A 25575-nucleotide genomic window follows, 5' to 3' on the forward strand; every position below is an offset into this window, starting at 1 on the left:
ATCAAATCTCCAGTGGCCAATCAGAAACATTGCAGGGCAAAAGCCCCACCTGACCCTGCCCACTTTCTAAAAACACTTGGCTGGTGCCAGGAGAGGTGTTGGAGGGCACCATAGTGCCCACGGGGACCACATTGGGAACCCCTGCTCTATCTGCAGCACCACACCTGGCTATAGGGATGCCATCCCCCTGGTCGGGGCAGGAGTTCGTTCCCCTGATTCCGGGCGCTCCAACCTGCCGCTAGCCCTAAACAGCCCCCTTCCTTGTCGGCATCCCAGACTAGGGCAAAAAACCCACAGAGGGCAAAAAACCCCATAGAGTTTTGCCCAAAAACTAGAGCGTCACCCCCTGACAGTCGGAAACGCGATGACGTCACTGCAGAAGATCCCAGGAGGGGCCCGGAGACTCCCCTGCTCAGCCAAAGGTAGGGCATGGCAAGCCTACCTAGCTCTTGGCATATATAATCCCTTCAGCGTTTCCATTGGGAGGCACTGGACTTTCCAAAGAGCTCAAGAAACTCATAAAATGAGATGTTTCTTTCATGCATGGGTTTTTAGGAGGGTAGTTGGTCGTATGCAGTTTCTGTCAAGAGCTCTCTCAGCCCCACCTACCTCACAGGGTGTCTGTTGTGGGGAGGGCAAGGGGAAGGAGTTTGTAAGCCGCTCTGAGACTCCTTTGGGTAGTGAAGGGCGGGGAATAAATCCAATCTCTTCTCTTCTCTAGCATAGTCAAGAGGTAGACAATGTTCCTGAGGATTGTTGCTTAAGAGTTTGCAGAATGGGGGATTCACTTGTACTATTAAAGAAGTTTCTATCCCGCACCCACTGCTGGAATGCATATGTGGAAAAGAGTGGCTTTAAAAGGTGGTTTTAATTGTACCTTTTTGTGTGTGCATTTTTATTTATTTTTTATTTATTTATCAAACTTATACCGCACCCCCCAGCCATGTCCGGCTTAGGGCGGCTTAAAGACGAATTAAAAACAGCAATAGATAACATAATGTTCATAAAACCATAAAACCATTACAACATTAAATTACAAAAATTAAAACATTTGTGTGTGCCCGTGTCTGGAAGTCATGGTGACCTCTGGTGACTCCTACTGGGGCATGGAGCACATTCAGAGAAATGGCTTGATAGCCTGCCTCTGCCTCCCGGCCCTGATACTCTTTGGCGGTCTCCCATCCAAGGACTTGCCAGGGTTGGCCCTGCTTAGATTCCGAGATCTGATGAGATCAGGCTTGCCTGGGCTGTCCAGGTCAGGGCATACCTTTATCATTTTTTTAAAAAAGCACATTTAAAAAAAAAAACCCTATTCCTGTGCTTTACATTGCTCCTCAGAGTCTTTTTATCAGGTTTCTGAAGAAAATCCTTAACAACATTTTAATTGTAAATCATGTTGAGAAATCATTTCTTTGCTATCTGATGGAAATAAAATGCTTAACACACAAGATTATTACAATCCTAAAGATGGTCTCCTGGGAATAAGTCCCAATGAATAACATGAGAAACTTCTGAGTAGACCTGCCTAGGCCTGCTGCAACTGTTTACCTTTGCAGCCAAATCTTGCAAGATGTGGTTTATTGATCTGGGGTCATCTACAGCCAACTGTACAATTTGTGTACAATTTTTAAATGCTGTATCCTGCCATTGGGATGCAGAAACAGGCAATAAAAATGATCAAGGTCTTGGAATGCATCAATTACAAGAAAAGATAAGTGTTTGGGGATGTTTTTCTTTATTCAAAAAAACACAAGGAGAGCACAATAGAGATTTATAAAATTAAGCCTGGTGGGGTGAAAGCTGACAGAACTTTTTCTCCCTTTACCATCATTTGTTGTTGTTGTTCAGTCGCACAGTCGAGTCCGACTCTTCGCGACCCCATGGATCATCATACACCCAATTAAATGGATGGACAGTAGATCCTGGAAAGGCACAAAAAAAGTACTACTTTTGCAGATCGTCTAATGATCGAAGCTTCTTAAAAGCAGATTAAACAAATTCAAGGACAGACTATTAACGGTTATTAGCAGGCAATTGACAGGTGAATAACAGGTGAATAACAATAGCAAGCATGGCTAGATTTAGGTAAGACATGAAGCAGGATAATCGGTGTGGTTCCTAATGGCAGAATGCTTTCTTCAAATTAAAAAGAAAAACCCACAAAACTAAACCGAACATAATTTGTAACCACCAAATGTACTACATTCACGTTTGCAGGCGAGAGAGGGAGAAATGTTAAAACAAGTCTGAAGGGCGGAAATGCCCTAATCTGAACTGAGCCTGGGAACTCCTGCACTGATTTCAGAACAGCCCCAACCACCTTCCTCCCCTTATCTGTCCCGTCAGCCAGCAATGTCACCACTGATTGCTTGCTATAGGGCATGACGGGAATTGAAGTTCTTCATCATGCCGGCGCCCAGGAAAGCTAGGCCACTGTTTCCCCTGTACTAAAACTACATTTCCCATCATGTCTTTCGCTGCAACGAAGCCGACGACTAAAGCCATGTCCGGGTGACTGGAGGCTAACCCCCTCCCCCGCCCCTTATTGAGGCGGCTTTGCGCGGCGGTGCAGTCAGGGAGGGGGAGAAACCACTTTATTGCTTGAGGAGGGGGGAGCCTCGGCTTCTCCCCCTCCTGCTCGGGGAGCCATGGAGCTGCCAATGCCCGGGCGCTGGGCTGGGATGAGCTAGCTCGGGGCTCCCCAGCTGGAGCGTGCTTTCCCCTGGGGTCCCCCCTCCCGATCCCCGGGGCTTGATTTTCCCCACCCCCCCCTTTATTTTCCTCGATCGTTAACCCTTCAGCTCCCCCGTCCCCTCAACCCTTTCCCTTCGGAACTCCCTGCCTCTTGATGGTTTGCTCGAAGCCTTTGGAAAGGGAGGGGAACGCCGTCTCCGTCGCTCCCCGTCTCTCCGTGCAGCCTCTCCCAGTCTCCCGCGACGGCTGAAGCCCTTTGCTTTATTGCAGTAAAAAGGGAAGCAAGAAAATCTGCTCTCTTCATTCCCTCGGCTCCCCTGCGGCGGATGAGGGATGTTGCCGCCGCTTTGCCCTTCCTCCTCTTCGCGGATCCTTCAGTGCAGCGGCGAAGACCAAAAGAGCCCCGGCTTCTGACCGCGAAGATGTGGCAAAGCGTCGGCTTGACCCTGCTGGTGATCGTGGCCACGCTGGTGTGCGTCTTGCTCTTCATGCTTTGCGGTAAGGGTGCCCGGCTGCAGGGCCGAGCATTGCGCCTGCACATGGCTGGCTTTTTATTACACACACACCCTCCCCTTTCCTGCGCTGTAAGGTCCATAGCTCTGCGCCCTCACAGATCGCCCCATCTTTCACCACCTCTGCCCTCAATTATTTTGTAGCTTTCCCAACAGAACCCCTGGGAGCTTTTTTTTTTGGGAGGGGGGGGTCCGCGGTTTGTTTATGCACGCCCCTTCGATGTCTGAGCTGTGCGGTGTGCGAGGGACGAATCCTCAGACCAGATGTCCCATCAGTCAATGGAGAGGCTTTAAACTTGTTGCTTTTAAAAGTTGCTTTGGGGAAAATGGCTATGAGAGGAAGACTTTGGGTTCACGAGGATGTGCTTTGCGGGATGAGGAAGCGGGTCTGGAGGGGGAGGCATTGGGTTAAATTCTGCTCCCACCCCGTCTGCAAAACTGAACAGTTCTCGATGGGCAACGACAAGCACACAGGAGGGATGATGACCAAAAGGGTTTCTTCGTTTAGGCAGGATTAATAGCGAACAAATTCTTTCCCAATTGGCTTTCACTTTCCATTTGCAAAAAAAAAAGTCGGTGCTGATCAGTGTTCCCTCTAAGCTGATTTAGTGTGAGCTAGCTCACAATATTGTAGCCTGCAGCTCACAGACTTTTGTCTTTGCTCAGGAAGGCTGGCTCCAGAGCAAACTGATTTATGCAGTAGCCAAATCGCTGGCTCACAACTTTAAAGTCAGTAACTCACAAAGCAGAATTTTTGCTCACAAAATTCCACAACTTAAAGGGAACATTGGTCTGGATACAAGGCAAGTCCAATGCACATGGCAAAAAGTTGCTTGTCAAAGCACCTGAAGATGTCTCATACTGAATCAGACTCATTAAAGAATTCTCTGGCTGGGAGTTCAACTAGCTGAAGTCCTCTTTAAGCAGAAACACCAGGAATGGCATCCATGAGTCTTAGTATGCAAAGTATTGTCCCATCACTGAGCAGCGCCCCTCCCAGGTTGCAATTTAGAAGGAAGGGTTATCTGATTTGTCCATAATTGGGGTGGCTTGTAAGATTGTCGTCCCCACGGTCCATTAGAATCTCCTTTGCTGTTCAGGGAGGGGCAGGAACGAATGGCTTTTCTCTGTTGCCTCCTTCTTTGATTCTGTGCTAGAGGCCGACACCTGTAAGGAAGGGAAGCAAGTCCTGCATATTGTTCATAAATGCCAATTGTGACCCACGGTTATTTAAGTAATCTTTTGGGTTGGGCTGAAGACAGATGACAGATTCTGAGAGTGTTAAAGACATTCTTTCAGAGGGCATCCTTGCCCAAGAGCCTATGTCCTCATCTCTCGTTGGCCTGCAGTTATCCCTGATCAAACATGCTTTGCAGTTTTTCTTTCTAAAATGCTGCAAATCCTGTTTGACTCGGCTGCATAATGGGATATATGCGCATACTGCCATGAATGCCACTGTCGCAACATTGCCACCATTCATTTTGTTGTTCTTCTTGGCCTTCCCACACTTCTCTGGCTGGCTGGCGGATGACCTGAGGACATGGTGGTGTGGTTTTCAACGCATGGGTCAGGACCTTCACTTGCTAGGTCGCAAGCCCCTTCGGACCGCTGGTGTTTGCTGCTTTGTTTCTAGAAGGACCTGTTGCAAGTGCACACGGAGATCAAGGGGGCTGTAACACACCCCCACGCGCACACGCTGTACATACTTTGCACAGAGCAGCAGGAAGGCAAGACAGGCTCACTGAGTGCTGGAGAGTGTTCCTCCGTGGTTCTGACCCTTGGCTTGTTCCTTGGTATGGGACACCTCCTGGTGCTCAGTTTGGGTGTCTGGTCCCCAGTTTCTTTGTCCTGCCGCTCACGGCCCTGGCCTTGATACTGCCCAGGTCATAACTCTGACTCCCCTCTTCCTGTCACATGACTCTGCAGACTGTGATACTCAGGTCCTGCAGCTCAGTGGGTCTGGCCACCTAGGGAGTTAAAGTTCCTTCTTGGGTTTGAAGAGTTCAGTCCCAGTGTTGTTTCCTTGGCATGACGGCTGTGCCGGTGCTGGAGGGTTTAGATTCATAAGGTACGCTTTGACTTTGGTGAGCATCAGTCCTTCCTTGAGTCAATATTTTACGTTCTTCTATTTGTGTGTGGGGTTTTTTGTATTGGAGCAAGATCCTATTTCTAGGAGGAGGTGATAAAAAGTTATTTGGTGTTGTTTTTCCCTACTGGAGGAGCAGATTTGTTAGTATAAAAAGCAATTCAGCAACCTGAGAGCCTCCGTTTTGATTTCCTCTCTTGCTTTCCTCTCTTGCTGATGCCCCCCGGGCACCGGATAGCCCTTTTGCTTCAGAATTGGAAGGGAAAGTGGTGGAGTGACACCCATTCCTCATTTCTCCTTTCTTCTCCCACCTGTTGGTTTTCTGCCCTGGGGCATGTCCTCAGTCACCACCCAGAGTGCACACAGCAAGCTGTGTAGGTCCTGTATAGTGGAGGCCTTCTGTGCCCTCTCCTGAGCTTGGAGGTCCCGGCCACTGCCTCAGGCACTCCTGCCTGTCCGTGGCTGCCCTAAAGGGCAGTGGATCCCTGCTCCCTTCCTGTGCTTGTCTGATGATCAGCCCCAGCGAATGGATCTCCTGGAGTACCCACAGGACCCGGGTTTAAGCAATACCGGTCTAGTCCATGAGTTGCAAAAGACCGTCCGCCGGAGCCCCGAGCGTCCTCTGAAACTTAGTGGAGGCTCCTGAAGGAAAGGATGACAGTTAGGGGGCATGCTCCTTTGGACAAACTTGCTTCTACTAGAGATTTGTTTTCCTTCTGTGGTGCAAGGTCTGGGGTGAGCGATGAACACATTGCAGGGTAGACTGTGTCCCTCAGGGATAAACAGGAAGCCAACAGCTCTGTCTGGGAACCTGCATACATCCTTGAACAATATAGGCCAGTGGTGGCGAACCTATGGCACGGGTGCCAGAGGTGGCACTCAGCGCCCTCTCTGTGAGCACGCCTGCCATCGCTCCAGCCAGGCCCAGTGTCGAATTCTCTGCCAAATAATTTTAAGTAAATGAAAGCATTTGGGATTGCTTTCCTTACTTTGTTTGGATCATCTTAAGTTAATGTATGAGTGGTTTTTTCTCAAGAAAAACCTCAGTATTCAGGTTAAATTGCCGTGTCGGCACTTTGTGATAAATAAGTGGGTTTTGGATCACAGTTTGGGCACTCGGTCTCTTAAAGGTTCGCCATCACTGCTCTAAGCTGTGGAGTCTTGTGAGCAAAAAGTCTACTCTGTGAGCTACTGACATATCCTTTTGGGGCTGAGAGTTGGGAGAAAAAAATGCAGCGCCTATCGTTGGACACATTTCATGTGTTGTGTACAGAGCCAGTTTTTTTTAATGCATGTCTCTGCTGGCCACAAAGAAGGTTCCACCTAGGGTTGCCAGCTCGGGGTTGGGAAACAACTTGAGCTTTTGGGGGTGGAGCCTGAGGGGGTGGGGTTTGGGGAGGGGCGGGACTCCAATGGGGCGCAGTGCCATAGAGTCCGCCTTCCGAAGTGGCCATTATTTCCTCCAGGTGGACTGATCTCTGTCGCCTGGAGATCAGTTGTGTTCCCAGGAGATCTCCAGCCACCCACCTGGAGGTTATGCAAATGTGAGGTCACAGGATAGGTTGTAAGCAGTGTTCCCTCTAAGCTGAGTTAGTGTGAGCGAGCTCACAGTTTTTTAGTCTCCTGCTCACACATTTTTGTCATAGCTCAGGAAGGGAGGGTTCCAGAGCAAACCAATTTTATGCAGCAGCCAAATCTCCTGCTCACAACTTTAATGCCAGTAGCTCACAAAGTAGAATTTTTGCTCACAGGGCTCCATAGCTTAGAGGGAACATTGGTTGTAAGCAAACGAAAAGCAACTGTGATATTATTATGCAATCCATTCAATAATTGTTATCAAGCATTTATATTACAAATTACAAAACACACTCCAATACAAAATATGCAAATATTCAAAGTGTCCTTGTAAACTACACTGTCCATGCTCAAACTGTCCGTTTTGTAATTTGTACCATAATATAAATGCATGATCATTATTATTGAATAGATTGCATAATAATAGCACGGTTGTTTCTTGTTCACTTACCACCTGGAGGTCGGCAATCCCAGCTCCACCGGATAGGTCCCCGTACTGGAGTAAATGTGGACTTGTGGGCCACCATACCAAACAGGTGGGATCTGCTGCCCCAAACAGTCTCAACATATGCAGGCCCTGCTGTTCTGTGAGCTTCCAAGAAAGACATTCTTCAAGCTTCTTGAGAGATTTCCCCACATTACTAAATTACTCTCGTGCTGTGAAAGTTGTCATACTACTTGACGTCAGTCTGTTGTTTCAGTCTGTTGCTTCAAAGCATATTCCTTTCTTCGGCCTGTTTGAGTGGGTGTTGGCACACCTGCTTCTCACTCTGCTCACTGCTGCAGCATCCCCCTTTCCTCTGTCACATATGCAGAAAAGCACCGTGGTCATTGCACATGTGGCCTGGACATGCCCTCCCTCCCCCCATTGTTCCTTTCTCAGCCAGTGTTCCCTCTAAGCTGAGTTAGTGTGAGGTGGCTCACGGTTTTTTAGCCTCCTGCTCACAAATATTTGTCTTAGCTCAGGAAAGACGGCTCCAGAGCAAACTAATTGATGCAGTAGCCAAATCACTTGCTCACAACTTTAATGCCGGTAGCTCACAAAGTGGAATTTTTGCTCACAAGACTCCACAGCTTAGAGGGAACATTGTTCTCAGCCCAGCCATACAGTAGGGATACATTACAGCGGTGGCTCTGGGTGACGGAAAGGGCTCTTTAGGCTGCGATCCCACGTGCCTTTAGATCCGACACAGGCGCGAATGCCTGACAGATCTAAGGACCACACACGGGCGGAAATGCCTGACAGATCTAAGGGGAGCGATCAGACAGCAGCATCTGGGAAGCGACCCGCAGTCGTCGGCAACCCCTGCTGCTCCGCTGCAGAAGTGGAGTTAAAAGACACCAGGGAAGGTCCGGTCGTAAACGGGTTCCGGCAGGCCATGGACGGACTTTCCCCTGTCTGATTGTGCAAACGCACTCTCATGCCGTCGGGATGGTCTGATCGTGCCATCCCGGCTTGGTGCCGTTCCTCCCCCCCCCCTTGGCAGTATGCGCATCATCACATACTCCATAGGGGTCCCTCAGTGCGGAGGTGCGGTTCCTCGTTTATGCACATGGGAAACAAATGGCAAAAAAAACACCCCGACTCACCTAGAGATGTAAAATTTCCGGAAATTTTGAAGCTCGAAAAAAACCCCATTTTTTGTTTCGGGGGGAAACGGAAATTTTCTTTAGCATTTCTTTTGTCTTTTCTAGATTGAAAGTCATTCTGTTACTTTAGGAACATAAAATATGACTATGGGCATTTTTACTTGGCATGAAATTATCACAACTAGCCTATTAAAAATATAGTGTATCCAAACAATTATTACAAACAGAATACCCACCCACATGCAAAAACAAAACTGAAACTTTTTTATTTTCTTCTGACAATCGCACCTCCTAAAGGAAGAAATGCATCTTGTTCTTGCATTGGAGAGTTCGGTTTGTAACCTAGGACTTGTCCTCAGTGCACAGAAATTAGATCAATCTGATACCATATATATATATTTTAGAAATGATTTGGAAAATATTTGAAGACCTTGTCTTAAAATATTTTATTCATCATGTTAAAATAAAATGTTCCATAATCAATTTCTTTTCTTTTTTCAATTTTTCCAATTTTTCGAAAAAAAAACAAAAAGGCTTCAGGAAAAAAATGGGAAAAACCTGTTTTCCCCCCGAATTTTTCCAGTTTGTTTCTGGGCCTTCACATCTCTAGACTCACCCGCAGTTGCATCTGATCGCACAGTGACGGGCTGCGCCCGCAGCTACAAAGGGAGGTGCAGTCTCGCAAGTGCGTGTCAGATTCCTCCGGAGGAAATAGCCTTGCTTCCCCTCCGCTTCAACTGGCCCGTGTGACCGCGGCCTTTAGAGAGCTAAAGGGGGGGGATGCAGAGTTTCGTTCTGCCATTTTGAAGGTGGAACTTAGCTCTGTCCCTCTCACTGTAGTGGCTCCTTACTGCTCCCATGTGGGGGAAAGTCCTGATGTGGGCATGGTCCTGACGTGGAATTGGGAGGAAAAAGTGGGTTGAGTGAGCCCGTTCCTATCCTGCCACCCAAAAGTAGGTATTAAAGTTCATTCAGACCAACAACCAGGAGACCTCCAGCACTGAACCTGAAACAGTCTTCAGGTAGGAAGACTGAACCGACCTCCTCCTAATGCCGCACACCAGGTCCGAGCAACTGAGGCCGGAACTCTTAGGGCAGGAGAGGGAAACAAGAGGTCTTACAAACTGTAGCCGTAACTTTAAAGAGGCCACTGAGCTTGTTCTGATGTGGCACTGAGAATCCAGGAGGGCACAGGTGGGACCCACTCGACACCCTCTGTGTCATCCATCCAGGTCTTCGTAATACAAGCCAAGCTGGCCTCCTCATCCAGGGTGACATCCTGAATTGCTCTTGTTCTTTCGTGCACTAGCCTGGCATTAAGCAAGCAACAGCCTCTCTGCCCCCAGCTCAATAACAGCGCATGATAACAGTGCGTGACAGCTAGGGTGCACTTGGTTGGGAGTCTGTTCAGAAGACCATAAGTGACCGCTCTTTTTGCCTAATCTGGTTAGGCAGCCCTAACCGTCTCCCACCACCAACCTTTCCTCTGCTTGTCTCTCTACAGGGTTCTGTACCTCTCTCTCAAGGCACAAACAGCAAATGAAAGAGCAACAATAGCAACAGGAAGATCGAACAAAAGAGCAACAATAGCAACAGAAGTGGATATCACACACACACACACACAGAACCCAGCATTATCACCCCAAAATGGAAGTTGGCCTTCCACTGTGGGAGAATGGGGTTCGTTTCCCCACTCCTCCACATGCAGCTGCTGGTGTGACCTTGGGTCAGTTACAAGTTCTCTCGGAGCTGTCCTCTCAAGAGTTCTCTCAGCCCCACACAGGGTGTCTGTTGTGGAGAGGGGAAGGCAAAGGGGACTGTAAGCCACTCTTGAGATTCCAAGTATTTGTTGTTGTTGTTCAGTCGCACAGTCGAGTCCGACTCTTCGCGACCCCATGGACCAGCTCCCGCCAGGCCCTCCTGTCTTCCGCCGTCCTTTGCAGTTTGCTCAGTTTCATGTCCGTTGCATCTATGACACTGTCTAACCATCTCATCCTTTGCCGTCCCCGGCTTCTCCAAACTCCTTCTCCTTCTATGGTTTTAGGGGGTGGATGAGTAATTTACTGAAGTTCACCCTGGGTCTAGAAGAAGAAGAAGAAGAAGAGATTGGATTTATACCCCGCCCTTCACTTGGAGTCTCAGAGCGGCTTACAAACTCCTTTCCCTTCCCCTCCGCACAACAGACACCCTGTGAGGTGGGTGGGGCTGAGAGATCCCTGACACAAACTGCTCTTTTTCAAGGACAGCTGTGCCAGAGCTTGTGACTGACCCAAGGTCACATCAGCAGGTGCAAGGGGAGGAGTGGGGAATCAAACCCGGTTCTCCCAGATTAGAGTCCGCGCACTTAACCACCACACCAAACTAGAAGAGGTCACCTCCTGCCTCCTAGTAGTTCTTACTAGGAATGTACTGAGGACTGTGTAGGGTTGCAAGCTCTGGATGGGGAAGTAGAGATTTGGGGATGGAGCCTGGGGAGACAGGTTTTGGGGAGGGGGGGCCCCTCTTCAGGACATAATGCCAAAGAGTCCACCTTCCAGAGCAGCCGTTTTCTCCAGTAGAACTGATCTCTGTGGTCTGTACATGAATCACAAGGGTGGGAGCTCTCCAGGCCCCACCTGGAGATTGGCAACCCTAAGGCTGAGCCTTGGGTGACCCAGTGTTACTGCCCTCCCCTACTCCTTATTGGTAAACGTGGCAAGGTGAGAGACTGGTGGGCCTCAGTGCAGTGTTGCCCCTGCTTACACCCACAAGGATATGCATAATAATGATGTGAAAACATTTTTGTTTTAGTAACACCACCTTGAGGCTTGCATGGCCACGCCATGTTTATGTTCCGAATACCCACGTATATGGTGCAACGAGAGCGGTTTCATCACAGAACGAGATCTACAGATTTGCAGCATCCATTAGTGTCTCCTGTTTCAGTGCTGTCATTCATAAAGATCTTCAAATTAATGATGGGAGAAACTGGCTTATCTCTGTCTGGAATGGATTGGCTCTTTCGGTCTCCCCGTGGTGTTCTCTACACTGTTGTGAACTCTTTTGCCTGCCAGTTTCCTGCCAACCTAGCAGTTCGAAAGCAAGACATTGCAAGTAGATAAATAGGTACCACTTCGGTGGGAAGGTAACAGCGTTCCGTGCGCCTCGGTGTTTAGTCATGCCGGCCACATGACCACGGAAACGTCTTCGGACAGCGCTGGCTCTTCGGCTTTGAAACGGAGATGAGCACTGCAACCCTAGAGTCGGATTCGACTGGCTTTCGAGCAAGGGAACCTTTACCTTCCTTGCCTTTCCCATCCTTCCCCAGACCTACAGGACATGTGGGATGGGGGATCATCAGCCAGGAGAACTCATAAAACCCAGAGTCTTCATTTGATTTATCGGTTCTCTGTACTAAAGGCTTCTGGCTGTTCTTTGGGGGGGTATTTTCATATGTGTGAGTGTGGGTGCACCTGGAAGTAATGGTGACCTCTGGTGACGGCCTGGAGGACATTCAGAGAGAGGTTGCTGAATAAAGCCTGCCCCCACCCTCCCAACTGCTGGTATTCCAAATAGGTCTCCCAGCCAAGGGCTTGCCAGAGTCGACCCTGCTGAGTTTCTGATGGGATCGGGCTTGCCTGGGCTATCCAGGTCAGGGCAGCTTCTGATTGTTCTTGAGCCTTTTGCTGCCAGCGGGAGCTGTGGGATTTTGGGTTTTGTCTTTGTTAATTCCTCCTGGTCAGAAAAACTAAAAATGACACTTCTTAGGGGTCGTGCTCAGGGGTCATTTCCTGCAGAAGCGCACAGGAGCGGAGCTCCGGCAGTAAAGAGCCCAGGGGGCGGGCACATGCAACAAGCCCCACCCCCTGCTCCCAGCAGCCCTCAGTCAGAGTAAGAAGCAGCCAGGTAAGTTGCAGAGCTCCCTCTGGTCCCCCGGTCCCAAACAGTCCAGTGGCAGCTTTAAGACCAAGTTTTATTCAGGTACAAGCTCTCCCTCCTCTGTGAGGACAGATCTGCATATCCCCCCCCCCCCAAAGAGCCAGCAATCCAAAACAGTCCAGTGGGGCCTGAGGGGTGGGTGTTCCCTTCTGACACACTTCCGGTGATGTCAGGGGGTGTGGCATATGCAAATAAGTTATGCTAATGAGCTCCTGCACCTCTTTTTCTACGAAATGACCCCTGGTCGTGCTGGTAGGAAAACATCCTCTGCTGTCCGTCCGTCCCCCGTAACTTGATACATTTGTGAAAGTGTGGGATGGAGGTGGGAACCTAGCAGGGAAATTCTGGAAATTTCTATAAGTTTGGCCCTGACCTGGATAGTCCAGGCTAGCCTGATCTAGTCAGATCTCAGTCCGCCTGGTTAGTACTTGGATGAGAGACTGCAAGGGAAGCCCAAGGTCGCTGCTCAGAGGCAGGGAATGGCCAACCACCTCTGTCCGTCTCTTGCCTGGGCAATCCTGTGGAGTCACCATAAGTCAGCTGCGTGACCTGACAGCACTTTTCACTAGTGTTCCCTCTTAGTGCGAGCCAGCTCACAGTTTTTTAGCCTCTGGCCCACGCATTTTTGTCTGAGCTTAGGAAGGGATGGCTCCAGAGCAAACTAGTTTATGCAGTAGCCAGATTGCTGGCTCACAACTTTAATGCCAGGAGCTCACAGAGTAGAATTTTTGCTCAGAAGACCCCACAGCTTAGAGCAGTGATGGCGACCCTTTTAGAGACCGAGTGCCCAAACTGCGATCCAAAACCCACTTATTATCGCAAAGTGCCGACACGGCAATTTAACCTGAATACTGAGGTTTTACTTGAGAAAAAACCACTCATACATTAACTTAAGATGATCCAAACAAAGTAAGGAAAGCAATCCCAAATGCTTTCATTTACTTAAAATTATTTGGCAGAGAATTCGACACTTTAGTGATGGTCTGGGCCTGGCTGGGGCGATGGCACGCGTGCCCACAGAGAGGGCTCTGAGTGCCACCTCTGGCACCTGTGCCATAGGTTCGCCACCACTGGCTTAGAGGGAGCATTGCTTTCCACCACTGTAAATGTGGGAGGAAAGCTGAGAAAGTGATGTGAGGTATGTTTGCTGTGGCAGCCCTGAGGGGTCGCAGTGTTTTGCTGGGTGACCTTGGGCCAGTCCTCACATGTCAGCCTAATCCACCTCAGAAGGTTAGATTCTTGGGGGACCCTTCTGGATTCACTGGAAATAAACAAATTGAAGTTATTTCCGGGGTGGGGGTGGGGAGAGGAGTAGACAGCTCTTCTGTGTACTTCCTGCACTCCTTTGAGGATAGAAACGTGATAGACAAGAAATGCTATTAAATCCTGTGCATGGCAATCCGTTTCTGCCTGTTCTACTTACCTGAAATCACAAAATAGGGTTTGATGTCTACTGACTTCATGCGAACTCTTGGGTGGTGGTGGTGTTTTTTTGCCATGCACTGACTGGTGGAACAGACTTGGCTGTTTAATGCGGTTCTCAATTAGTATAATTACCTTCATAGAATTACTGCACTCTAATGAGTTCACTTAGGTAATTATTTAATGCGGCTGTCGAGTCATTTCACACTGAGGTAGGCAGCATAAAGTAGATGATGATGACGGCGATGATTCTGCCGTAGAAAGCAAACAGTCCCCCAGGGATGGTCTTTTCTTCAGTGTGTTGAACAGAAGGGGCCGTGGCTCACTGGAAGAGCCTTGGGTTTGCATGTGGAAGGTTCAATCCCCAGCACCTCCAGTTAAAAGGATCAGGGAGGCCAGGGGTGTCAGACATAAAGCCCAGGGGCTGAAACCGGCCCGTCCAGGGCTCTTATGTGGCCCGCAGGCAACTAGTGCAAGGGAGGGGACAGGAGACTGCTGGGGGCTGAGTGGGTGGAGCTACTGTGATGGTGGAACAACCTCATCTGCAGCAGTCACGCAGTGTGGGAGCATCTGCCCAGCATTGCACCGCTGGGGTCTCCAGTCCACCCATGTGGGTTTTCCTCTGCACCCCCCCTCCCCTAGCCCATGGGGCCTTGCAGTGAGGATATACCACATGCTGTCCTTTATTAAATTTATATCTCTGGTACCGGGTATTTGTTTTAGGGCACACATAGCCCGGCCCGACAAAGTGACATTTATGTCTGATCTGGCCCTCGTAACAAATTTCGACATCTCTGAGGTAGGAGGTGATGTGAAAGACCTCAGCCTGAGACCCAGGAGAGCCGCTGCCAGTCTGAGTAGACGGTACTTACCTTGATGGTCTGATTCAGTACAAGGCAGCGCCACAGAAGTGTGTGTGTCTGCATGTGCGTGTGTGAACAGAGTTACTTCTGTGACTCTTACAAATGTAAAAACGGGATTTGGGGCTTGATTGTAAAGCCAAGCTGTGAATCATGACAAGACTACATCCTTCATCAACGTAGTCCAAGAACTGAGTTGTGCTCAGTCGCCCGGCATCCTCAGTGGCCCAATCACATCTGGCCACTGTGACACATGATCTCTTGGCACTCTTGTCTTCTGCTGCCCGGTTCCAGTCCAGACTAGGTTCTGAGGGCCAGTCCATATGTTCAGCAGAATCATGTGGTACAAGGTTCCCCTGGACTGTACCATTGCAAATTGGGGGTGTGTGTGTCAAATGGTTGGATGTTCTCAATCTTTTTTTTTTAAATGCATGTGGAGAATTGGCATGCCAGGAAGAAAAGTGTGGTTGTACCATTTTTATATAAGTTGGGCATTTATTTTTAGGGCAGTGTTCAAAAATTCAGTGCAAAAATACAGACTGTGCAAAAATGCACTCCCCTCACTCCATACTGAGATGGGTACAGTCTGGGAAGGCATTCATTCTTGCCATTCAATTCTGCTGAACGTATACACTCACCTCATGTTCCCATGGGAAGGATGAGGCGTCAATAGCAAGGGTCAAGGTTCCTGTTCTGCCCACAGTGTCGTGCCATGTGTTTGGGGGATTAGCTGTTGTCCACTAAGTTTTTGGTACAAGACAGCCTAGAGCAAAGGTTCCCGACCTTTTTGAGGCTGTGGGCACATTTGGAATTCTCACACGGCATGGTGGGCGCAGCAACAAAATGGCTGTCACAGAATGGCTGTTGCAGGAGGCGGAGCCAGAATGGCTTCCACAGCTTAACGTCAGTCACACAGTGTAGATCCTTGTGCTGTGGTGGCAGCTGCTGCCAAAGCAACATTTATTAAAAAAACAACTGCACAGCCAATCAAATCTCCAGTGGTAGCCTTGTGGGCAAAAGCCCTACCTAGCCCTACCTGAGAGCCAGTTTGGCATAGTGGTTAAATGCGTGGACTCTCATCTGGGAGAACCGGGTTTGATTCCCCACTCCTCCGCTCGCAGCTGCTGGATGACCTTGGGCAAGCCATAGTTTTGTCAGAGCTGCTCTTGAAAGAGCAGTTTCTGTCAGCTCTCTCAGCCCCACCTACCTCACAGGGTGTCTGTTGTGGGAAGGGGAAGGGAAAGGAGTTTGTAAGCTGCGCTGAGGCTCCGAGTGAAGGGCGGGGTATAAATCCAATCTCTTCTCTTCTTCTACCTGCTTCGTAAAAACTCTTGGCGGGTACCACAGGCTCCCCTTTGGGGGACCCCTGGCCTGGAGATACAGCTGCACCAGGAACCCCTAAACCAGCCTCTCTAGATAATGAACTGGGGTTGTGTAAGACTCAAAGCAGAGTTCAGTTTCTTTTTTCCCTCAACCCCCACCCCCCTCACTCGCACCCTACCTTCCAGCCTGGCTTCTACCATGATTGATAACACCTTTGTATGCTGAGGTTAGGCATTTGAATTCTTCCAGTGCCAAGAACTCCTTTCACAGAAAGCAGTGGTTTGTGTCCCTGAGGGCGTTTAGCAGCTGCGGTACAGAACACCTGTTCTTTTAAAACATCAAGCCTTTTCATTCTGCCATTCACAAATAACATGCTAGAGCTTAAATCTTGCAGTGAGTTGGGGGTGGGTAGGGAGATAACTTTCATCTGTCCATTAAATCATTAAAAGCTTTGAATATTTTGCCAGCATCTTGCATGGATGTGATATTTGTTTACCCCAAACAGTGGATCTTCTCTGCAGCAAGAGGCAGGTGAAGACTGTAAAACTGCACACATTGACAGAATTGTTTGGCTGGCAGGTGTTGAAGTATCTGAATTACTTAACCACTGGCCTTTCAACTTTGCTGACTTTTACTTCCAACAAGGCGGGCCTTTTTGAAATTGTGTGTGTGTTTTATGTTTTAAAACGTACCAGGTAGATTCATTCGTACTTTAAATTCATTTCAGAGCCTCACGAAGGGCTAGTGGGGTTTCTTATGATCTGCTAGTAGGTACTAGGCAGAATATACTTTTTTGGATGACTCCTTCTTCAAAATCCATGTTGCTTTCTGCTGCTGAGCCATTTTCTAACATCTCTCTGTGTCCTGTTTATATCCTCCCTTCCTTCTCTGTTCCATGACAGGTGTTGCCTAAGAGTGCCTTTTCCCCAATGACTGTTGATTTGAGATTGTCTTAGACTCCTTCATCTTGTGTGTGTGTGTCTAATTGTGGCGCAGTCTGTCCTGGCGAATAGTTGAAAATGTGGGACACGTGATTTATATTCGCAAATAACATTTACTTTTGTACCTTCTCTAGGTTGGTACGTGGTCTGGCAGCTGTTCTTATCCAAATTCAAGTTCTTGCGGGAGCTGATAGGAGACACAGGATCCCAGCAGGGAGATAATGAAATTACAGAGCCAGAAAGTGAACAGGATGGATCATCTGTTCTACAGAGGAGCAGGCAGAAGTCAGCACGACAGCGGAAGGCACCCGCAGAAGAAGCGACTTAAAGCAGCCCCTGGGACTGCTGGGCAATTCTCAAGCGAATGGCAAACACTGACGCGGTTTGGGTTGGTTCTGCTGATATATGGATGAAGAGTCCGAAAACAATTCCTGTAACCCTAGGAAGTTAGTTGTACTCCGGTTTCGACAAGATTTTAGCAGAAAGCCCGGTGATGCTTAAAGACAAAGAAATTATTAGAAGGAAGGCAATTCCTTCGTGTTCGGGGGTGGAGTTGGTAGCTGCTGTAACTCTTCCTGGATGGCTTACCAGGCCTCACATTTTGCACCCATGAGAATGTGATGAACTTCCGAAGACGGAAATGATCACTGTCTGCTTTTACAGGCCTGCAGCTATTTGCAGGCAGTCTTTAGTGTAATTTGTTTAGAAGCTTTTATGGAAATATATGTATTCCTCCAGCCTTATCCGCGGATGCAAGGATCTTCTTCGTTGGAGAATGGCTTTAAAAAGAGGGTACCCTCCCAGAAGACAACCAATATTAGGCTGACATACAGGGATTTAATGACTGACTTAATTGGGTACCAAGAGTTGGTATTTTAGTTTCCGTGCACGACAGTTTTCAGGGTTGTTTTTGTTTTGTTTTTAACCAGTGCAGTTTTATGTGTGTTTGTGTGTGTGTGTGGGTGCATTCCATCAACACCTTTTGTTTTGCCTACTGGAGAGGAGAGGAACATCTGTTACAGGCCCTTATACAATGGTATTTTTAAAGGCATTAAACCTGTGACAGGGTGGCTTTAAAATGAATTTGTTTTTTTTGCATTGTTTGCACCAAAAATTAAGGGAAGCTGGTTACAAGTGTCCAGCAAAGCTCTGGGGAGACCTTTCAGGATGGCCTCGCCAATGATGCAGCCGGGACCTTTGCAGCTGGCTTTCCTGGTTGAACTGTCAATTTTGTCAAATGCTTCTTCTTTGCCTTCTGGTGAACATTGACCTAGACATCAAGCACTACTGACAGGAGCTTCAGACTAGCTTGGGAACTGTAATGGAAGACGCTGATACTGACTTCAAACCGGGGATGCTTCATCAACAATAATGACGCTGGGACAAATCACGCCTCACTTCTTGAAAATCCAGACGCATCTTGCTGTGTTGTGGTGACTTTTTTCCGGTTCAGCTCCCTGCTTTGCAATCCGGCCCAGCAAAGGACTACAGCTAAGTGTCTTCATGCTTCCTAGTGGCTAAAAGCGAGTCCTCGTGATGGCAAATGCTTTAGACTAGCTCTCTCGGCCTGCAGTTTTGAGTCTTACAGCCAGGTAAAGGGCCGTTTTTTGGTTCTTTGGTTTTTCTTTTGATCTGTGGACAGTTTGGAACATCTGGAACACGTGGGATTTGAAGATGACAGTATTCACATCCATAACTAGCTCATTCCCCCCCCCCCCTGAAGTTTTAGTGTTCGGATCTACAGCAGCTGTCTTAACTGTTCCTTTTAAAGTATCGTCTTTGTTCTGTGTCTCAATTAATGTCTGTTGGAACACACCGTGAGGATGGCACTGTTTCACACCTGGCACGATTTAACACATTGTGTTTATACATGTGTTGCTGTGTCTCTGTGTGAGAAGTGGGTTTGCAGCTTCTAAATACGAATGTTTTGCTCATCAAAACTGTAGGGTAAGATCTCTGTGACAGGTTTCTTTCAGGTGGAGACGGTGGTAGAAAGAAATGGCTTGAGATTAAATAATATCAGATGTTTTCAGACCCATGTTCCCCTCATAAGTGTTTGCGTTATAAGTTGTATATAACAGGCATCCGGTTAAGGTCAGCCATTTTGTGCAACTTGAAGTTCCTTTTGGTGCGATGAAAAGCTCTCGCCTGTTGATTTTTGAGGAGCAAATCCCCTTTCTGCATGCTAGGTTTCATACAACTGTCTGCACACACCTGTTGTGGCTTAGAGAAATGTCCATACTAGATTACCCCGTCAATTATAAAATGGCTATTAATTGTCTGTCACCTCTGAAGGAAGTAATAATAGCTCACAGGCCAGTCTTTGAGAGCAGACCTAAAAAATACAACAGAAATGTAATGAGCTACTGTACAAAGAGGCAGAGTGACTTGGTATTCAGTTAATGAGGACTGAAGGGGAAACCAAGTGGTCCTCTGGAAGCTAGATCAAGATGGGTCGCCATATTAGTCTTTCTGTAGCAGGAGAAAAGAACAAGAGTCCAGTAGCACCTTAAAGATTAAAAACATTTGTGGCAGGATACGAGCTTTTGTGAGTCATTAGAACATAAGAGAAGCCATGTTGGATCAGGCCAATGGCCCATCCAGTCCAACATTCCATGTCACACAGTGGCCAAAACCCGGGACATCAGGAGGCCCACCAGCAGGGCCAGAACTCCAGAAGCCCTCCCACTGTTGCCCTCCCCCAAGCACCAAGAATACAGAGCATCACTGTTCCAGACATAAGAACGTAAGAGAAGTCATGCTGGATCAGGCCAGTCTCTCAGTGTCACACAGTGGCCAAAACCCGGTGCCATCAGGAAGTCCACCAGCGGGGCCAGAACTCCAGAAGCCCTCCCACTGACAGGCCTGAGACGTAGGACGGGGGAGGGCAGTGTCCAACGCAGAATCCCCTAGGTGACCTTAAGATAAAATCAAAACCAGGTTCAAAGTAGCTTGTCTGTGTTTCACCTCTGCACTCTATGCCAGTGGTGCTCAGTCACTGTGAGTCACAAAAGCTCATACCGTGCCTCAAATTCTGTTAGTCTTTCAGGTGCTACTGGACTCTTGCTGTTTTCTACTGCTCTGGAGTGTAAGAACCAGGGCTTTTTTCCTTGGGTAACGTGCCGGAACAGAGTTCTGGAACCTCTTCGACAAAAATCTTTTTAAAATTTCATGAGTTTTCAGTATACAGGTTGAAAACTTCATTTCCCTCTTGAGAGTTCTGGCACCTCTTTTTCAAAAAAACAAAACCCAAAAAAATGTGGGTGAAGGACTCTGGGAAAGCTTGTTTATCTGCAGCTCTTCTGACCAGGTTGGCTTCTTTGTTCAGTTCTATTCCTGTTGGTATTTTGAGAAATAACCATCATGGTTCCATGAGTAAATATTGCTGTTATCTTTTTGGTCCCACTAGGACTGCATCTGCCAGTATCGTAACCCCCCTTCTACCAATGTTCCTGCATTACATGCCTGATCCAGCACCTGGTTGCTTCTTTATTGCACAGAATTTTATCAGTTCTAGATCTAGTACTGTACCTTGCTTTCCATCTTCGCTGGCTACTTCCCCAATAATGGCTGGCCATCATGGAAGGTTCAATGTGACTTTGTGCAATTAGCCATGTATTAAATTCACAAACATTTTTTCTCTTTTAAAAGATTGCAAATAAACCCTGATTTCATTTGGAGCTCTCGAAAGAAGAACCAAGGATGCCTCCTCCTCTTTGGGCGGGTGGCTTCCTTCTTCCGTAGTTAGGATAGGGCCTGCAACACAAGTGAGTTTCGCCTGGATCATGGCCTTTTATTTCCTCGCTGCCCACTCTAAAATGGAGCTTGAAAGCAGGGGTCAGTAAGTTAGGCCATCAAAACTGTGAAGGCCATCGGATTTCCTGGGTGCCAAAATGGGCAAGATGATAGCAGCTTGCAGGGCCAGTTTCTCTTTCGTGCATCTGTTGCAACTTGCATTTAGTGCAACACAACGATTTGGTTGCTGCTCACCCACCTGTAATGATGTGCCACACTTGAGAACCTGAGAAGTGAAAATGTCTAAGGGATTTGCCCAAAGGTAACACTACTCTACAAGCAGCAACAGCAGTTATCCCTGGGATTGGCCCAGTCGTTCAGTGTGAGAACACCGCCAAACAGCAACACAGCAGTGAAACTGGTCAGTGAGGCAGAAGTTCACTGCCACAGGAAGTGGTGGTGGCTACAAGCATGGACGGCTTCAAAAGGGAATTAGATAAGCATATGGAGCAGAGGTCCATCAGTGGCTATTAGCCACAAGGTATAGATAGGGATTCTGGGGCAAGTGATGCTCTGTCTTCTTGGTGCTTGGGGGGGTCAACAGTGGGAGGGCTTCTAATGTCCTGGCCCCATTGGTGGACCTCCTGATGGCACTGGTATTACTGGCCACTGTGTGATACAGAGTGTTGGACTGGATGGGCCTTTGGCCTGATCCAGCATTGGCATCTCTTATGTTCTTAAGTTCTGCGGTAAGAAAACATGGCACCTTAATGCATGGCAGATATATATTTTTTTAATTTGCTCTTGGTGTTCTGGGTAGACATTTGCATCTGCAGGTCTCTCTGAGAAAGTTATGTCTCAGTGCTTGACTTCTGAGCAAGTATGACAGGGCCAATGCAGATGAACCAAAATTCCTCCAGGGAAGGCCCTTCCTAGGACAGGACATACAATCTGTATGTAGATTGTCACGTTCAACAGTGGAACCTTGTTCATTTTTAGTTGTATGCACACAGTGAAAGATGGGTGTGCATTGGCTGGACGTTTTGCTCTACATGCAAGTTGCAGGTTTAATTCTTTGTAGGAACTTTGTCATTTTCAAAACAGCTTTTATTCCCAGGTCCCACCTCAATTTCAGACTATTTCATGTAGAGTACATTTTTTTAAAAAATAGAAATATGTGCACATATTTTAGAGATTGCCAACCACTTAGTTCTGTAAACTACTGGTTTTAATGTATATGGAGAGTTGGGTAGTGTTGTTTTTTGTGCCTCCTAGTATGGCAACCACCTTGGCCAACATGGTATTGAATTAGTTTTTACATGAAATCTACAGATATTCATACCATTTCTGGGAAAGGTATGCAACCATATACCTGCCTTTGAAATCGAAGCCACAATGAAGACTAGTAGGACAAGTATAGGGTTACCATATTTTGAAAAGTAAAAAAGAGGACATTTTTCCCAACTGACTACTTCAAACGACTGATCACTATGACAAATTTCATTTTAAATGTACTATTTAAGCTGTGATAATTGCTACTAACTAGGAATATTCCTTCGAACCCCAAAAAAGGACATTTTCATCGGGTGTTTTTTTTGCTTTTTGTTTTTAAGAGTCCAAAAGAGGACAGGCACCAAGAAAAGAGGACATCTCGTAACCCTAAACAAGTAAATAATCTGGTTGAAGATTAAAAATTGAATTACATTTATAACTAGGCAGAGTGGTAGGACAGCTGTACTCTTGCAGGTAACTCTCCACCCTGCATCGCTTTTGGGATTGGTTTGCCTTCAAAATGCTCATTTCTCTCTACTGTGATGCAAAATCCCATTAATTTCAGTGCTGATCCCTGGTGCAGTTCATCTGTGGAGCACGGCTGTTACAAGCAATGGCGGGAAATGACACAGGCTGCTTCGTCATCACTGAGAAGCTTCTGGTGGGTTTTATATGGAACTCTGTGTGCGTGTTCCACCTTCACTCTTGTCCACAGGTGCAGGTAGACAGACGGTCACTGTAACAAGCGTAGCCTCCTGTCCTCCTTCCATGTTTATTGGTTAGTAAGTACTGTACCAAACACTTCTCTGGGCTTTCCCCCTTGTATTGTTCGTCATGTTGTGAACAGTTTTATTTTTCTTTCTTTGGACTGCACCAATACCCTGACAAATAAAATATAAATGGTCCAACTTGATAGGGGTACCCAAACTTCGATATCTTGAGTTTTTGGAGTCTTTATTTACCCGTAATAAACCAAAATTCAGTAGTGTATTCTAAAAATCCTGCTTGGTCAACTGGAGGGCAGAAGGTCTGCACCCAAACGGACCTTCTTGCAAAGCTTCCCGCAAAGCTTCCAAAAAGTGGAACCAAGGTGCAGTAAATAAGTAACTCAAAATCAAAGAGTATCATTGCTTTTGATTAGAGTTTGCAATACTGTCATGCAAACAGGAAAGATGCTGTTTTTAACTGCATGATGTTCACAGTTATGTTTGATAAAACACTGTGGCTAGGGTGGCCAGTCTGGAGAAAATGGCTGCTTTGGAAGGCGGACTCTGGCATTAATATTCCATTGAAGCCCTTCCCCTCCCTAAACCCCACCCTCCTCTGGCTTCACTCCCCAAATCTCCAGGTATTTCCCAACCCAGAGCTGGGCAACCCCAACCATGGCTCAGCGGTAGAGGACTTGGTTTCCTTGTAAGAGGTCTCAGGTTCAGTTGTTTTCCTCTCTGCTTAAAGGGTCCCAGTTAGCAAGTATTCAGAGAGACCTTTCTCTGCTAGAGAGACCCTGGAGAACTGTTATCTCCACTCCCCACCCCGGCCGCCAGACTAACAGCAGCACAGGGAGCTCAGTTCAGAATACAAAGACTCAGCTGGAGGTTGAAGAGTTTAAATCCCCTTTCCCTTCCCATGTGGCCCTGATCCAAATAAAATATGGGCAAATTATCCTTTAAAGACAGGTCCATGATCCAAATAAAAGCTGTGCAAATGATCCTTTAAAGACAGGTCCATGATCTGCCATAAGTGTTTGTTCCCAGTTTGTTAACTTTATTCTTGGGCTCCCTTTGGTGTGATCCTATTAGCAAAGCTACTACAATGAAGAAGAGTCGGGTTTGGAATTTCACCACCAGATGGCACCAGATGGCATCTCTCACCCAGGTTTAATAAAAAGATGGCCCCCCGGCCCTTTTTTGGCTGAAAATGAAGAAATGTAACAGGAGTAATCTGTTTTTACAAACCCTGTGCTAATAATAGAAGTACTGTGGAGAAATGCATTTTTGTTTGGAGGTTTAGACCGAACAAAACTTTTACCTTGAGTTTTAAAAAGTTTTTCTCTCTCTCTTGGCAGAGAACAAGCAGAAGAAGAGAAATCAGTTCCTCTCCAGCCTCAACAAGCCTTTAGAGATGCTAACAGTAGGCCTGGCCATGTTGGGAGGGATGGTCAAGCTTCTACCCAACCCCCCCCAGCTCGAAACATGACATCTAGCAGGGAATGGAGTTTTGGTGATTGGAAACCCCAAAGAAGTCTTTTCCTGAAGACTTCAGGAAAAGCTTCTTTGCCCTGCCCAGCCCAGCCCAGAAGGGGTAGGGACACAGAGGTGTTAAAAAACCTTGGCATAAGGAGGAGGGTCTCTTTTGTGCTGATTCCATCATCAAGGCAGACAGAGCTCTCGCCCGGGGTCTGCTGAAGGTAGCCATTGCAATGTGCAAGAGGCCACAGGGTAATGGGAACCCTTTAGACCCCACTGTAACTTGTAAGCCTTAGGTTAAGGGCAGGTACAGAAAGGGGCACATTGCATGCATACACTTTTTCTTATGGATCTCTTGCTGCTCAATCCGTTGCTGTGCTGAGAGTATGTGTGTGGACATTTTCTTTTTAATAGACAACTTGTAACTTTTAATATTGGTAGTGATTCTCCGTACCACTTTTTTCATCAAGTCACAGCTGACTTATGGCAACCCTGTAGGTAGAGTTTTCAAGGCAAGAGGTGGTCAGAGGTGGTTTGCTGTTGCCGGCCTCTGCGTCTTCACCCTTGACTTCCTTGGTGGTCTCCCATCCAAATACAAGCCAGGGCTGACCCTGCTTAGCTTCCAAGATCTGATGAAATCAGACTAGCCTGGGCTATCCAGGTCAGGGCCTGTACTGCACAGACCTCCACAATATCAGACACACTGTTTTAAAAGAAGCACCAGGAGAAGGGGAGGGCAGTCCATTGGCAAGTGGCTGCTCCCCCAGTGGTGCACAAGTGCAGTAAGCTGTCCCTGCGGTACCACCAGACATTGGTTGCGGGAAACACAGGCACGAGGCGAGGCCTTAAAATGGCAACAAATGTAACGAAAGATGGGAACCCTGGTCCTCTTGGCGGGCAGTTCCTACAAAGGCCAGGTGGTGGCAGTGGGTGAACAGACAGAGGGAGACAAAAGTCTCTCTAGGTGCTGGGAAAGCCAGGTGGGTGGCTTTTGTAGCCAACAAAAGTCCACATGGTCAAAGCAATGGTATTCCCAGTAGTCATGTATGGCTGCGAGAGTTGGACTATAAGGAAGGCCGAGCGCCGAAGAATAGATTCTTTTGAACTATGGTGCTGGACAAGACTCTTGAGAGTCCCTTGGACTGCAAGAAGATCAAATCAGTCAATCCTAAAAGAAATCAACCCTGACTGTTCCCTGGAAGGCCAGATAATGAAACTGAAGCTCAAATACTTTGGCCACCAAATGAGAAGGGAGCACTCACTGGAGAAGACCCTGATGCTGGGAAAGATTGAAGGTCAAAGAAGACGGGGACGGCAAAGGATGAGATGGTTAGACAGTGTCATCGATGCAACGAACATGAAATTGAGCAAACTTCAGAGGACGGCGGAGGACAGGAGGGCCTGGTGGGAGCTGGTCCATGGGGTCGCGAAGAGTCGGACTCGACTGTGTGACTGAACAAC

At 47.6% G+C, this 25575-nt stretch overlaps 1 protein-coding gene across 1 annotated transcript; it reads left to right on the forward strand.

Moving 5' to 3' along the window:
* The first annotated feature begins 2546 nt into the window (after nt 1-2546).
* Nucleotides 2547-18656, forward strand: SMIM13 (small integral membrane protein 13). Its single transcript, XM_015412793.1, has 2 exons — nt 2547-3192; nt 17056-18656. The coding sequence occupies exons 1-2, from the start codon at nt 3021-3023 to the stop codon at nt 17247-17249; spliced, it is 366 nt and encodes a 121-aa protein (XP_015268279.1). The 5' UTR covers nt 2547-3020; the 3' UTR covers nt 17250-18656.
* Nucleotides 18657-25575: the final 6919 nt, after the last annotated feature.

Source organism: Gekko japonicus, unplaced genomic scaffold, assembly GCF_001447785.1.
Source record: "Gekko japonicus isolate JY-2015 unplaced genomic scaffold, Gekko_japonicus_V1.1 scaffold859, whole genome shotgun sequence".
Lineage (NCBI taxonomy): Eukaryota > Metazoa > Chordata > Lepidosauria > Squamata > Gekkonidae > Gekko > Gekko japonicus.

What these genes read in the sequence shown, in the direction of transcription:
- SMIM13 (XM_015412793.1), top strand. Translation starts at nt 3,021, where the DNA reads ATGAGGGATGTTGCCGCCGCTTTGCCCTTCCTCCTCTTCGCGGATCCT. An exon ending in CTTGCTCTTCATGCTTTGCG is followed by an intron (nt 3,193 to 17,055) that starts GTAAGGGTGCCC and finishes TACCTTCTCTAG; the next exon opens with GTTGGTACGTGGTCTGGCAG.